We start from the raw sequence: 14,388 nt of genomic DNA on the forward strand, positions 1-14,388 counted from the left end.
CAGAGGGTGAAAGGGAGGGATGATAAATGGTAAACTATATAAATTTGAACATCTATAACCTTCCCGTGTCGTCTGCTACAGTGCATATATACATCATACACACTTAGAGAGGAAAAAACATAGATAATAAATAACAAAAAAGGAAGAAAGAGATAAATAAGGAGGGAAAAGAAGGAGAAACAAAGGATAAACTACATTAACTTGAACATCCATAACCTTCCCGTGTCGTCTGCTACAATGCACACACAGAAAATACACCCGGAAAGAGGCAGAAACACACATAACAAATAACAGGGAGTGAGAAAACGGATAAAAAAGGAGATAAAACAGAGGAAAAATGGAGATAAAGTGCAGTGAGAGGGGGAGAAGTGTGATATTTTAGGCTCGTCTCCGCCCGCGTGACGTCAGAGGTAGCTGCAGTGAGGTCAGGCGAGGTCAGGACGGAGGCTGGGTCACGTGAGCGCGTCTGGGGGTGGGCAGGAGAGCCTCAGGGGAACTAGGGGGTGCCGGGATGTACGGAGCCTCCCCCTGGGCACCCAAACCAGTAGCGGTGGAGTGAGGAAACCGTGCAGTGACCACCCCCCCTTCCCCCTCCTCCCTCCCTCCCTCTTGTGTGACCTTGACCCCACCCTCCCCCGCCCCCCCACCATGACGGGGTCGCATAGAGTGGTCCTACTGGCCTGTGGATCCTTCAACCCCCCCACGAATATGCACCTCAGGATGTTTGGTGAGTATTGGGGTGGGGAGGGAGGGAGGGAAGGGTGTGTGTGTGTGTGTGTGTGTGTGTGTGTGTGTCTCTCTCTCTCTCTCTCTCTCTCTCTCTCTCTCTCTCTCTCTCTCTCTGGTTTGTCCTTTCCTCTTTCCTCCCATTCCTTCCTTCCCTCCTTCCCTCCCTCCTTCCTTCATATTCTGTCTTGTATTTTCTCTTCCTTCCTTTCCTTCCTTCCTCTCATCCTTCCTTCCTTCATATTCTGTCTTGTATTTTCTCTCCCTTCCTTCCTCTCATCCCTCCTTCCTTCCTTCCTTCATATTCTCTCGTATTTTCTCTCCCTTCCTTCCTTCCTCTCATCCTTCCTTCCTTCATATTCTGTCTTGTATTTTCTCTTCCTTCCTTTCCTTCTTCCTCTTCCTTCCTTCTTCTCCCTTCCTCCCTCCCTTTCTTCCTCTACATGCCACAATTTCATCCTCTTCCTATTTAATCCTTCGCCGCTAAAATAGTAACCTAGCTCTGGCAAATAATAATAATGTTCCCGCTGAAATACTAACCTTTCGACGGCAAACATCAAAATAGTAATATATCGCTGTGAAAATAGTAACCTAGCACTAGTAAATATTGATGTCGCCGTTGAAATAGTAACCGATCGGCAGTACAATAACCCAATCTAACCTATCACCAGTAAAACCCCTAACCTATCGTTGTCAAAATAGTAACCTGGCGCCAATATAAAACTAACCTATCACCAGTAAAACCCTAACCTATCGTTGTTGAAATAGTAACCTAGTGCCAATAGAAAACTAACCTATCACCAGTAAAACCCTAACCTATCGTTATCAAAATAGTAACCTAACACCAATATAAAACTAACCTATCACAGCAAAAACCCTAACCTATCGTTATCAAAATAGTAACCTAACACCAATATAAAACTAACCTATCACAGCAAAAACCCTAACCTATCGTTATCAAAATAGTAACCTAACACCAATATAAAACTAACCTATCACAGCAAAAACCCTAACCTATCGTTATCAAAATAGTAACCTAACACCAATATAAAACTAACCTATCACAGCAAAAACCCTAACCTATCGTTATCAAAATAGTAACCTAACACCAATATAAAACTAACCCATCACAGCAAAAACCCTAACCTATCGTTATCAAAATAGTAACCTAGCACCAATATAAAACTAACCTATCACAGCAAAAACCCTAACCTATCGTTATCAAAATAGTAACCTAGCACCAATATAAAACTAACCTATCACAGCAAAAACCCTAACCTATCGTTGTCAAAATAGTAACCTAACACCAATATAAAACTAACCTATCACAGCAAAAACCCTAACCTATCGTTGTCAAAATAGTAACCTAGCACCAATATAAAACTAACCTATCACAGCAAAAACCCTAACCTATCGTTGTCAAAATAGTAACCTAACACCAATATAAAACTAACCTATCACCAGTAAAACCCTAACCTATCATTGTTTAAATAGTAACCTAGCACCAATATAAAACTAACCTATCACCAGTAAAACCCTAACCTATCATTGTTTAAATAGTAACCTAGCGCCAATATAAAACTAACCTATCACCAGTAAAACCCTAACCTATCGTTGTTTAAATAGTAACCTAGCACCAATATAAAACTAACCTATCACCAGTAAAACCCTAACCTATCGTTGTTTAAATAGTAACCTAGCGCCAATAGAAAACTAACCTATCACCAGTAAAACCCTAACCTATCGTTGTTTAAATAGTAACCTAGCGCCAATATAAAACTCACCTATCACAAGTAAAACCCTAACCTATCGTTGTTTAAATAGTAACCTAGCACCAATATAAAACTAACCTATCACCAGTAAAACCCTAACCTATCGTTGTTTAAATAGTAACCTAGCGCCAATATAAAACTAACCTATCACCAGTAAAACCCTAACCTATCGTTGTTTAAATAGTAACCTAGCACCAATATAAAACTAACCTATCACCAGTAAAACCCTAACCTATCATTGTTGAAATAGTAACCTAGCGCCAATATAAAACTAACCTATCACCAGTAAAACCCTAACCTATCGTTGTCAAAATAGTAACCTAGCGCCAATAGAAAACTAACCCATCACCAGTAAAACCCTAACCTATCGTTGTCAAAATAGTAACCTATCACCAGTAAAACCCTAACCTATCGTTGTCAAAATAGTAACCTAGCGCCAATATAAAACTCACCTATCACCAGTAAAACCATAACCTATTGTCAAAATAGTAACCTAGCGCCAATAGAAAACTAACCCATCACCAGTAAAACCCTAACCTATCAATATCAAAATACAAAACTGTCCTCAATATATCACCAATGAAACTAACCTATCATTGTTGAAATGGTATACCTTTCGCTGATATATTGGTAACCTTACGCCGATAAAATGTTAACCTATTGTCGCTAAAATTTTAACCTATTAGTATTAAAATAGTGAAGATTTATTTATAGATTAACCTAACGCGGCTTTAAAATAATGGATTGTTGAATCTGTCGCTACTAAAATTGTCGCCCATCACTACTTAGAATGGTAACCTCATACTGCGAAAATAGTAACTGATATAGTAGCCCGTCACCACTGAAATATTACCATAGCCTATTACCAGTGAAATGCCAACCCATCACCGCTCATAATTGTAACTACTTGTCGCGTAATTAGTTAATAAATATTCATAAATTAACAAAACTTCATCTTAACCCGGTAGCAGCGACGGGCCAAATTTGTGGCTTAACCATGTAGCAGCGACAGGCCAAATTTGTGCCATGATATAAACCCCCCAAAATAGATGATACATAATCTGATCACAAATGCTTTGATATATATTATGAAATGGTTTGTGTGAGGGGAGATTTTTACTCATTTTTCTCGCTTGGAGGGACCATTAAGAAACATGATCCCCGCTGCTACCGGGTTAATTTATTGTCACTGAAATTCTAATCTAACACCACTAATGTAGCTAAGAATTTACCGTTTACTGTTGATGAGGTTTCGAGCCCCAGTCGGCCGCCATAGCAGTGCTCCATTTTAAACATTCACTCCATCACTGCAAAGATAGTAACCCATTTCTGTGTGTGACCCCATTTATTTAGTTTTGTTATATCTCTCTTTATTGCTACTCTGAGTCTTCTTTTTTACTGGTGTTAATGTTATAGCTTGGAGTGTCCAGTCTTGTTCAACTTCTATATTTTCCTTTATAACCAGGAATGTTTCTTGCACTCGTGACTGATTTATTGTTGTTGTTGTTGGTTTTGTGTTGAAATTAGTAATGTATTCACTATTTACTCAGCATTTATGGACCATTTATTCAGCTTTTATTCACCATTTATTCAGCTTTTATTCACCATTTATTCAGCTTTTACTCACCATTTATTCAGCTTTTACTTGCCATTTATTCACCATTCATTCAGCTTTTATTCACCATTTATTCAGCTTTTATTCACCATTTATTCAGCTTTTATTTACCATTTATTCAACTTTTATTCACCATTTATTCAGCTTTTACTCACCATTTATTTAGCTTTTATTCACCATTTATTCAGCTTTTATTCACCATTTATTCAGCTTTTACTCACCATTTATTCAGCTTTTATTCACCATTTATTCAGCTTTTATTCACCATTTATTCAGCTTTTACTCACCATTTATTCAGCTTTTATTCACCATTTATTCAGCTTTTATTCACCATTTATTTAGCTTTTATTCACCATTTATTCAGCTTTTACTCACCATTTATTCAGCTTTTATTCACCATTTATTCAGCTTTTATTCACCATTTATTCAGCTTTTATTCACCATTTATTCAGCTTTTACTCACCATTTATTTAGGTTTTACTTGCCATTTATTCACCATTCATTCAGCTTTTATTTACCATTTATTCAGCTTTTATTCAACATTCAGCTTTTATTCACCATTTATTCAGCTTTTATTCACCATTTATTCAGCTTTTATTCACCATTTATTCAGCTTTTATTCACCATTTATTCAGCTTATATTCACCATTTATTCAGCTTTTATTCACTATTTATCCAGCTTTTATTCACCATTTATTCAGCTTTTATTCACCATTTATCCAGCTTTTATTCACCATTTATTCAGCTTTTATTCACCATTTATTCAGCTTTTATTCATCATTTATTCAGCTTTTATTAATCATTTATCTAGCTTTTATTCACCATTTATTCACTTTTATTCACCATTTATTCAGCTTTTATTCACCATTTATTCAGCTTTTATTTACCATTTATTCACCTTTTATTCACCATTTATTCAGCTTTTATTCATCATTTATTCAGTTTTTATTCATCATTTATTCAGCTTTTATTCATCATATATTCAGCTTTTATTCACCATTCAGCTTTTATTCATCATTTATTCAGCTTTTATTCACCATTTATTCAGCTTTTATTCACCATTTATTCAGCTTTTATACACCATTTATTTAGCTTTTATTCACCATTTATCCAGCTTTTATTCACCATTTATTCAGCTTTTATTCACCATTTATTCAGCTTTCATTCACCATTTATTCAGCTTTTATTCACCATTTATTCAGCTTGTATTCACCACTTATTCAGCTTGTATTCACCATTTATTCAGCTTGTATTCACCATTTATTCAGCTTTTATTCACCATTTATTCAGCTTTTATTCACCATTTATTCAGCTTTTATTCACCATTTATTCAGCTTTTATTCACCATTTATTCAGCTTTTATTCACCATTTATTCAGCTTTTATTCACCATTTATTCAGCTTTTATTCACCATTTATTCAGCTTTTATTCACCATTTATTCAGCTTTTATTCACCATTTATTCAGCTTGTATTCACCATTTATTCAGCTTTTATTCACCATTTATTCAGCTTTTATTCATCATTTATTCAGCTTTTATTCATCATTTATTCAGCTTTTATTAATCATTTATTTAGCTTTTACTCACCATTTATTCAGCTTTTATTAATCATTTATTCAGCTTTTACTCACCATTTATTCAGCTTTTATTCACCATATATTTAGCTTTTACTAACCATATATTTACCTTTTACTCACCATATATTCAACTATGGAGAAACGAAACTTTCCAACTTTCTCAAATGCCCCAACCATTGCAACCTTCTCTGTGCTAATCCTTCCTCTATTTCTAACACCTCCAAGTCTTGTGTCACTGTTCCTCTCTATGTTCTCCTCGGTCTTCCAGCTGGTCTTCTTTCTGACACCTTCATTTCCTCCGCCATCCATCTCCTCTCACATGACCCGAACCGTTGGAACCTTCTCTGTCAAGTCTCTCTGCTTCTCCTGTCCCTCCAACACTTCAGGACGATCCAGGGGGCGGATTCAGAAAAGAGGGTGAAAGTCCGAGGATGTAACTCTCTACAGCGTTTAGACTTACCTTCTCTGTCTCACTCTCTCCTGTATATCTTTCAAAACACAACACACATCCACTACTGCCCCAATAACCTTCTCTGTCTCACTCTCTCCTGTATATCTTTCAAAACACAACACACATCCACTACTGCCCCAATAACCTTCTCTGTCTCACCCTCTCCTGTATCTCTTTCAAAACACACCACACATCCACTAATGCCCCAATAACCTTCTCTGTCTCACTCTCTCCTGTATATCTTTCAAAACACACCACACATCCACTAATGCCCCAATAACCTTCTCTGTCTCACTCTCTCCTGTATATCTTTCAAAACACACCACACATCCACTAACGCTCCAATAAATCAATCAATCAACAGTCTAGACACCTAATATTGCTCCCTTTATTGTCATTACCGTCATTTTGTATACTCCCCGTAATGTGATTGTTTCCCTTCGTGTTTCAGAAATAGCGCGCGACTTCCTTCATCGAACGACAAATTACCATGTTGTGGCTGGTCTGATGTCCCCGGTGCATGACAAGTATGGCAAGGAGGTGAGTAGCAGCAGTAGTAATAGTAGTAGTAGTGGTAGTAGAGGTAGAAGTAGGAAGATCATTAGCCTACATCACATAAAAATACAGAATCACACCCACACCCACAGTCACCTTTTGCCCTGAAGCTGCTCCCATTGATGCAAAAGTACAGAACCAAACCCACAGTATTAGCACCCCCTTTTTTTTCTCTCGTGGTTTTGCCTTTCGAGCTGCTTCCGTTGACATCAAGAATAAAAATATAGAATCACACCCACAGTCACCCCACAGCACCTTCCTCCGCAGGGTCTGGTGAGCGCGACGGACCAGGTTCAGATGCTGCGCCTTGCCCTCAACTCCTCTTTTTTTTTCTTGTGTTTTTTGCCTTTCAAGCTGTTTCCGTTGACGTCAAGACTAAGAATACAGAATCACACCCACAGTATTAGCACCCATTATTTTTTTTCTTGTGTTTTTGCCTGTCGAGCCGCTTCCATTGACGTCAAAATTAAAAATACAGAATCACACCCACGCCCACAGAGTCACCCCACAGCACCTTCCTCCGCAGGGTCTGGTGAGCGCGACGGACCGGGTTCAGATGCTGCGCCTGGCCCTCAACTCCTCAGCCTGGGTGCACGTCAGCGAGTGGGAGACACACCAGGACGAATGGACGCCCACGCGGGAGGTTCTGCAATACCACCAGGTGTGTGGGGGGGCGGGGACATTGGGGGGAAGGGGGGTGAGAGAGAGAGAGAGAGAGAGAGAGAGAGAGAGTGGAGGTGAGAAGTGGAGAAGAGAAAAGGTGAGGTAAGGGAAGGAAGGGAGAGAAGAGAGAAAATGGGGGTATGTACTGGAGGAACGGAGGGGGGAGGGAGAGAGAGAGGGAGAGAAGAGGTGGATTAGTAAGTGAATGGATGGAAGGAAAAGAGAGAGGGAGAGAGAGAAAAGGGAGGTACGTACTGGAGGAACGGAGGGGGGAGGGAGAGAGAAAGGGAGAGAAGAGGTGGATTAGTATGTGAATGGGTGGAAGAAAATGTGGAATGAGGGAAGGAATAGAGAAAAGAAGAGAAACGGGGAGACATCTACAGAGGGAAGGGGAGAAAGGGAGAGAGAGAGAAGGGATGGGTCAGTAAGAGAATGGGTGCTGCCAGGCTGAGTGGGGGAAGGAAACATGGAATAGGTGAAGGAAGAGAGAGAGAAAGAGGGAGACATCTGCAGAGGGAAGGAGAGAGAGAGAGAAGGGGTGGGTCAGTCTGCTGGGGTGAGTGAGATGAGGAAACACATGGGGTGAGTGAAGGGAGGGAATGGAGGGAGGCTATGGGGGTGAGAGGCGGGAAGGAGTAAGGGAGAGAGAGAAAGGAAATGCATAAGGGCTGAGAGAGGAAGGGAAGGAGTAAGGGAGGGAGAGAGTAATGGTTGAGAGAGGAAGGGAAAGCATAAGGGTTGAGAGAGGATGGGAGGGAGAGGAAGGAAGGAGGAAGGGAAGGAGAGATGAAACTAGACCCTTTGCTGGAGCAGGATGGAGTACACTAACACCAGACAGAGGACCAGGTGGAGAGGTGGAATTAAAACCTTTGCTGGAGCAGGATGGAGTACACTAACACCAGACAGAGGACCAGGTGGAGAGGTGGAATTAGAACCTTTGCCAGAACACACACACACACGCACAGTTTTGCACATTGCTTATCTTATTTGTATGCCTCAAGACCCAAATTGGTGTTTATTTATAGTTATTTATCTTTATTTAGTGGGTACGTTCAGGTCTCTCTCTCTCTCTCTCTCTCTCTCTCTCTCTCTCTCTCTCTCTCTCTCTCTCTCTCTCTCGACAGCATCTTTTTAACCCAGAATAGAACAAAACATTGGCAAATTAGTGTTTTGGCGGCTTCTTATCTTCAGTTCGCTTCCTTGCGCCTTGTGAGTTGGCTGGACTTTGTTATTTTTTCGTTGGGACATGAAACCGAAGCTAAAATTACATGCTCTTTAAGTTATGTGGAGAAATGTTAGTAAAGTTATGTGGAGAAATGTTAGTATGGAGGAGTCATGGTTTAGTTTGCCTTGGTAAAGAAAAAAGGTGATAGATGACAGTAGTAGTAATTGTAGTAGTAGTAGTAGTAGTAGGAGGTGGGATGTGTGTGTGTGTGTGAGAGAAATATATATGAGGTACCTTAGATTGTCATATATTATCAAACTCTTTCATTCTCTCTTCCTCCCTCTCTCTCTCTCTCTCTCTCTTTCTCACTAAGGGTAACAAGGGCTGTGTATAGGGTGTCTCAGGGGCTTGCTAAGGGTGTGTACCATGGAGGTGGAATTGGTGGAGTCGACATCACCCCAATTAACCCGGTAGCAGCAGGGATCATGTTTCTTAATGGTCCGTCCAAGCGAGAAAAATGAGAAAAAATCACCCCTCACACAAACCATTTTATAATATATATCAAAGCATTTGTGATCAGATTATGTATCATTTATTTTGGGGGGTTTCTATCATGGTACAAATTTGGCCCGTCGCTGCTACACAGTAAAGCCACAAATTTGGCCCATCATTGCTGCACGGTAAAGCCACAAATTTGGCCCGTCGCTGCTACACGGTAAAGCCACAAATTTGGCCCATCATTGCTGCACGGTAAAGCCACAAATTTGGCCCGTCGCTGCTACACGGTAAAGCCACAAATTTGGCCCATCGCTGATGCATGGTAAAGCCACAAATTTGGCCCGTCGCTGCTACACGGTAAAGCCACAAATTTGGCCTGTCACTGCTACACGGTAAAGCCACAAATTTGGCCCGTCGCTGCTACACAGTAAAGCCACAAATTTGGCCCGTCGCTGCTACACGGTAAAGCCACAAATTTGGCCCATCGTTGCTGCAATGGTAAAGCCACAAATTTGGCCCATCGCTGCTACACGGTAAAGCCACAAATTTGGCCCATCGCTGCTACACGGTAAAGCCACAAATTTGGCCCATCGCTGCTGCACGGTAAAGCCACAATTTGGTCTGTCGCTGCTACGGTAAAGCCACAAATTTGGCCCATCGCTGCTACGGTAAAGCCACAATTTGCGTCGCTGCTACACTGTAAAGCCACAAATTTGGCCCGTCGCTGCTACACGGTAAAGCCACAAATTTGGCCCGTCGTTGCTACACAGTAAAGCCACAAATTTGGCCCATCGCTGCTACATGGTAAAGCCACAAATTTGGCCCGTCGCTGCTACACAGTAAAGCCACAAATTTGGCCCATCGCTGCTACACAGTAAAGCCACAAATTTGGCCCGTCGCTACACAGTAAAGCCACAAATTTGGCCCGTCGCTGCTACACGGTAAAGCCACAAATTTGGCCCGTCGCTGCTACACGGTAAAGCCACAAATTTGGCCCGTCGCTGCTACACAGTAAAGCCACAAATTTGGCCCGTCGCTGCTACACAGTAAAGCCACAAATTTGGCCCATCGCTGCTACACAGTAAAGCCACAAATTTGGCCCGTCGGTGCTACACAGTAAAGCCACAAATTTGGCCCGTCGGTGCTACACAGTAAAGCCACAAATTTGGCCCGTCGGTGCTACCGGGTTAAGTGAATCTGCCCGAGCTGTCATTTTTACGGCCAGGTGTCAGGTGTTGTCAGGTCAGGCTCCCTCTTATTGGGCTCGGCCAGGCTCGCCCACCCCCATCTTTTGGCCGTAAATTTGACAGTTCGTCGGCTTCACCTCAACGAATGGGATTAGCGGGCCGTGTCGACTCCACCAATTCTACCTCCAGGGTGTGTACTCCTCCTCCAAGGCCACAGTGAGAGGGATCCAGTCCACATTCCATGCCCTCACATTCCAGCCACTGACGAAAAGTGCTAAAAATGTGGCTTTATTCCATATTTGTCTTTTTTGCTCCTGACTGCCGCCTCCCCTGTGTAAAAGAACCTATACTTACCTCCCTCGTACCTGTTCCTTTGGGGTATTTGTACAGCTGGCCACACACGCTCAGGCTGGCCTACAGTGGGCGGAGCTATATGGGGCCAGAGCATGCATGGGGCTGAATTTGCTCCGGCCCGGCCTCATGAAGCGGCCTGGGGAAATTCAGTGTGTGTATGAAAATCTGTGAGGCATGGCCGGACGCTGCCAGCACGGCTTTGAGGTACCCATGAAAACAATCCATCACAGACTTTTTTTTTTTTTTTTTTTTTTTACATCAGAGGACACGGCTCAAGGGCAATAAAAAGAGTACAAAAAAAAAGGTCGCTACTCGCGCTCCTATAAAAGATAAAAGTAAAGAGCAGCCAAAAGAGAGGTCAATTTTGGGTGGAGTCCAGTAAAATTTCTGACATTTGGGTGGACGGAAAACATTGGAATGACTTTATTGACTCACACGCAATAGGCAATAGCTGCAGTAGGCTGTGACATAAAAAACAAAACAACAACAAAAAAAAGGTCCAAGTATGTTGTGGAGCGTAAAACAAAAACTGCACACACAGCCACACTATGCAGGGCCACGTCAGAGAGCGGCTCCATGATGGCACTGACGAGGCCCAACAGAGGGTGACAGTAGTGCTCTGGCCGCCTGTGCATGTTGGAACACGTCTGGTCATCAAGGCCCTACCCCGAGTTCATATTTTTTTTTTTTACAACAAAGAAGACAGCTCAAGGGCACAAAAAAAGGAAAAAATAATAAAAAAAAGCCCGCTACTCGGCTTTCCGGTACCCTATGCCCCTGTCCAGCGAGGAGTGAATGGGTACCAGGTATTAATCAGAGGTTGTGTCCCATCTCCTGGGGTCTGTTCCCTTTTATAATTCCTTTCCCTTCTGTCCCTCTCCGGCATATGACCACATGTTGCGCCGACTGAACGAAACTTTCCAAACTTTTCCCGCTACTCGGCTGGTTGGATTTGCTCAAAACTATACAAATGTCAGGTCGTCCTTTGTGTCCTGTATGCCTCAGTTCCTTTCTCATCTATGTATTAACCCCAGCAGCCTTGTGGTTGTTGAGGGCTTCTCCACACCCGTCTCCGTGTCACAGTTCAGAGTGGACCCAAACTGGACACTCCCCTTTGGCCAGTACAGAGACAGACAGCCCTGGTGCTCCTCATTGTTACACTCTTGTTGTCCATATTTATCCTCTCAATGGTGAAGAATATTGTTACCACTGGAATGAAAGCTTTGGAATGACAGTTTTGCTCAAGGCGAATGCAAGAACTAAGCTGAATGCTGCTGTTACTGTGCCCAGGATGACAAGCTGAAAGGAGGCGGGAGGAGAGAGGAAGGGGAGGAGGAGAGAAAGAGAGAGAGAAAGGTGAGAGGCAAAGCTGGAGAGGGAATAGTCAAAGCCTCCTCTTTATCTCCCTCCCTCCATCCCTCCCACTGCTCTCTCTCCCCCCTCCCATCCTTCTCCTCCTCCCCCTCTCCTTGTCCCTCCATCCCTCCGCCTCACAGAGTTTAATTAAGTCCACCCTGCGCTCCGCCGCCAAACACACATCACAACACCGGGGAAGGGTAGGCACCCCCCACCCCCCATCATACACCCATCATCACTAACTCAACTTTTTATTATTGCATGCACGGCCTTCCAGCTGCACTTTGGCTCACGTGTCTAGTACTGCCTCTCCTCCCACATGTAGAGTAGCCTCAGCAAAGTGATGCCTTTTGACCATAAACTCCTAACCTGGCTCACTGAGGGAGGAGAAGTGGTGTTGTCTGCCCAGAGCTGTCAGTGTGGTCTGGAGGGCTGGCTGTGCTGTGCCTGGGACAACATGATGCACAGCACTGCTTGCCTGCCTGTCTGGCTTTGTATGACCTGCTCTCCTGCAGGTGTTTTGTTACTTACCTGTTAAGTGCATGTTGGTGTGGTGTGGTAGCATGTTGCATGACTGTAATGATGTGTGACCCACAGCCTGGAGTCTCTGCCACTCACACCTGGTGTGCACAGTTCTGCTGTTCCTCCTTGAGACTCACGTCACTGCTGTGTGTGTGCTGTGCTGCCACCACCAGTAAACTTACAGCTTATCAAACACATTTTATGAGCATTGTACAGAAGCACAGCCTCAATGCTTTCCTGCTCCTGTCGGCACCATTGCGCGTGGGGTGTAACACACCCTCTGCGCTGCCCTCACAGCCCACTGGCTGTCTATCCGTCACCCTGATAGCATTGCTTCACCACCTCAGGTTGTTTCTTTAAGGCTCACCAGCTTCTCATGTCTACAAGCATGTGTGTTCGTGCCAGACACTGGCAGTGTGGTGCACGCAGGGAACTGGAGCACCACGGTCAGGGCGACGGTGTGGCCGCCAGGGACGTGTGAGGCAGCTGGGGGGGGCAGCTTCACGCCGTTCATAATGCCAACACAGTCCAGGCGCACTCACTGATGATGCTTCTGTATTAATCATAAAATGTATGAAATTTACATTTAAATCTTTGTTATTGTATATTTTCACTTGGTTGCTAAATGCAGTCAAGCCTATTACTATAATTCTTTATGGAAGTATCAAATTCAATTCTCACAACAATGAATTTATTGGTCTTTGACACGAACTGGGGTTTTTGCATAATGCCAACAGCCTGCATCATACTCAATGCTGTGATGCTGCTGCTGTGATACTAAGCACATCCCTCTACTTCTCTGCTGTGGTGTGTGTGTGTGTGTGTGTGTGGTTGGTTCCCTCCTGTTCATTCTTCAGGCCGTGGCAGGTCAGCTTGCCATACATTTTCCCACTTACATAGTTTTTCCTACTATGGGTTTTGCAACTTAAAGGCCTCGCATATTTTCTATTCCACTCAAAGTTTCATTTGTCGCGCCTTGCCGCTGGTGGTGGGGCTGTGTGTGTGTGTGTGTGTGTGTGTGTGTGTGTGTGTGTGTGTGTTGTAACATATGGTGGTCTTAACTCCTCTCTCCCTTCCTCTGGTTTTAGCGTAGAAACATATTAGGGTGTTGTGTGTGTTGGTGTTGTAAATATTCACAGCCGTCACCATCATAATACTGTCATCACCACCACCACCACTGTCCCTTCCTAATCACATCAACACTGGCCCTTCTTTAACCATCACTATACCACCACTATCATTGTCATCATCCCCATCATCTTCATCACTAGGGCACAGTTATTTATTTTTATTATCATCATCATCATTTTTGTACAGGTCATTCTCACTACTAATGCAACATACTTAACACTTTTTTTGGTGTATAGTAAAGTGATGACAAGCCTTTTTTTTGTATATAATATTTTACATTCACTCTAACAAACCTCAAACTCATTATGCAGTTGTCACTCATTCTTGTATTCATTCATTCTCATTCATTCATTCCCATTCACACATTATCATTCATTCATTATCATTCACTCATTCTCATTCACTCATTCTCATTCACTCATTCATCCATTCTCATTCATTCATTCTCATTCACACATTCTCATTCATTCATTATCATTCACTCATTCTCATTCACTCATTCTCATTCATTCATTCATTCTCATTCACTCATTCTTGTATTCATTCATTCTCATTCACTCATTCTTGTATTTATTCATTCTCATTCACTCATTCTTTCATTCATTCATTCTCATTCACTCATTCTTTCATTCATTCATTCTCATTCACTCATCCTCATTCACTCATTCTCATTCATTCATTTTCATTCATTCATTCTCATTCACTCATTCTTGTATTCATTCATTCTCATTCATTCTCATTCACTCATTCTTGTATTCATTCATTCTCATTCATTCTCATTCACTCATTCTTGTATTCATTCATTCTCATTCATTC

General features: G+C 42.4%; 1 protein-coding gene across 2 annotated transcripts in view; it reads left to right on the forward strand.

Moving 5' to 3' along the window:
* Nucleotides 1–242: 242 nt before the first annotated feature.
* LOC126984598 (uncharacterized) overlaps nt 243–14,388 on the forward strand; it is a 28,991-nt gene continuing 14,845 nt past the window's right edge. The window contains exons 1-4 of one of the 2 annotated variants that reach the window (XM_050838353.1): nt 243–727; nt 6,593–6,681; nt 7,223–7,357; nt 12,060–12,119. In XM_050838353.1, coding sequence (XP_050694310.1) covers nt 649–727; nt 6,593–6,681; nt 7,223–7,357; nt 12,060–12,119 — 363 coding nt within the window. In that variant the 5' untranslated portion in view covers nt 243–648. The remainder of the gene's footprint in view (nt 728–6,592; nt 6,682–7,222; nt 7,358–12,059; nt 12,120–14,388) is intronic. The other variant, XM_050838354.1, reaches the window with a different exon arrangement.

This window comes from Eriocheir sinensis, chromosome 57, assembly GCF_024679095.1.
Source record: "Eriocheir sinensis breed Jianghai 21 chromosome 57, ASM2467909v1, whole genome shotgun sequence".
Classification (NCBI taxonomy): Eukaryota; Metazoa; Arthropoda; class Malacostraca; order Decapoda; family Varunidae; genus Eriocheir; species Eriocheir sinensis.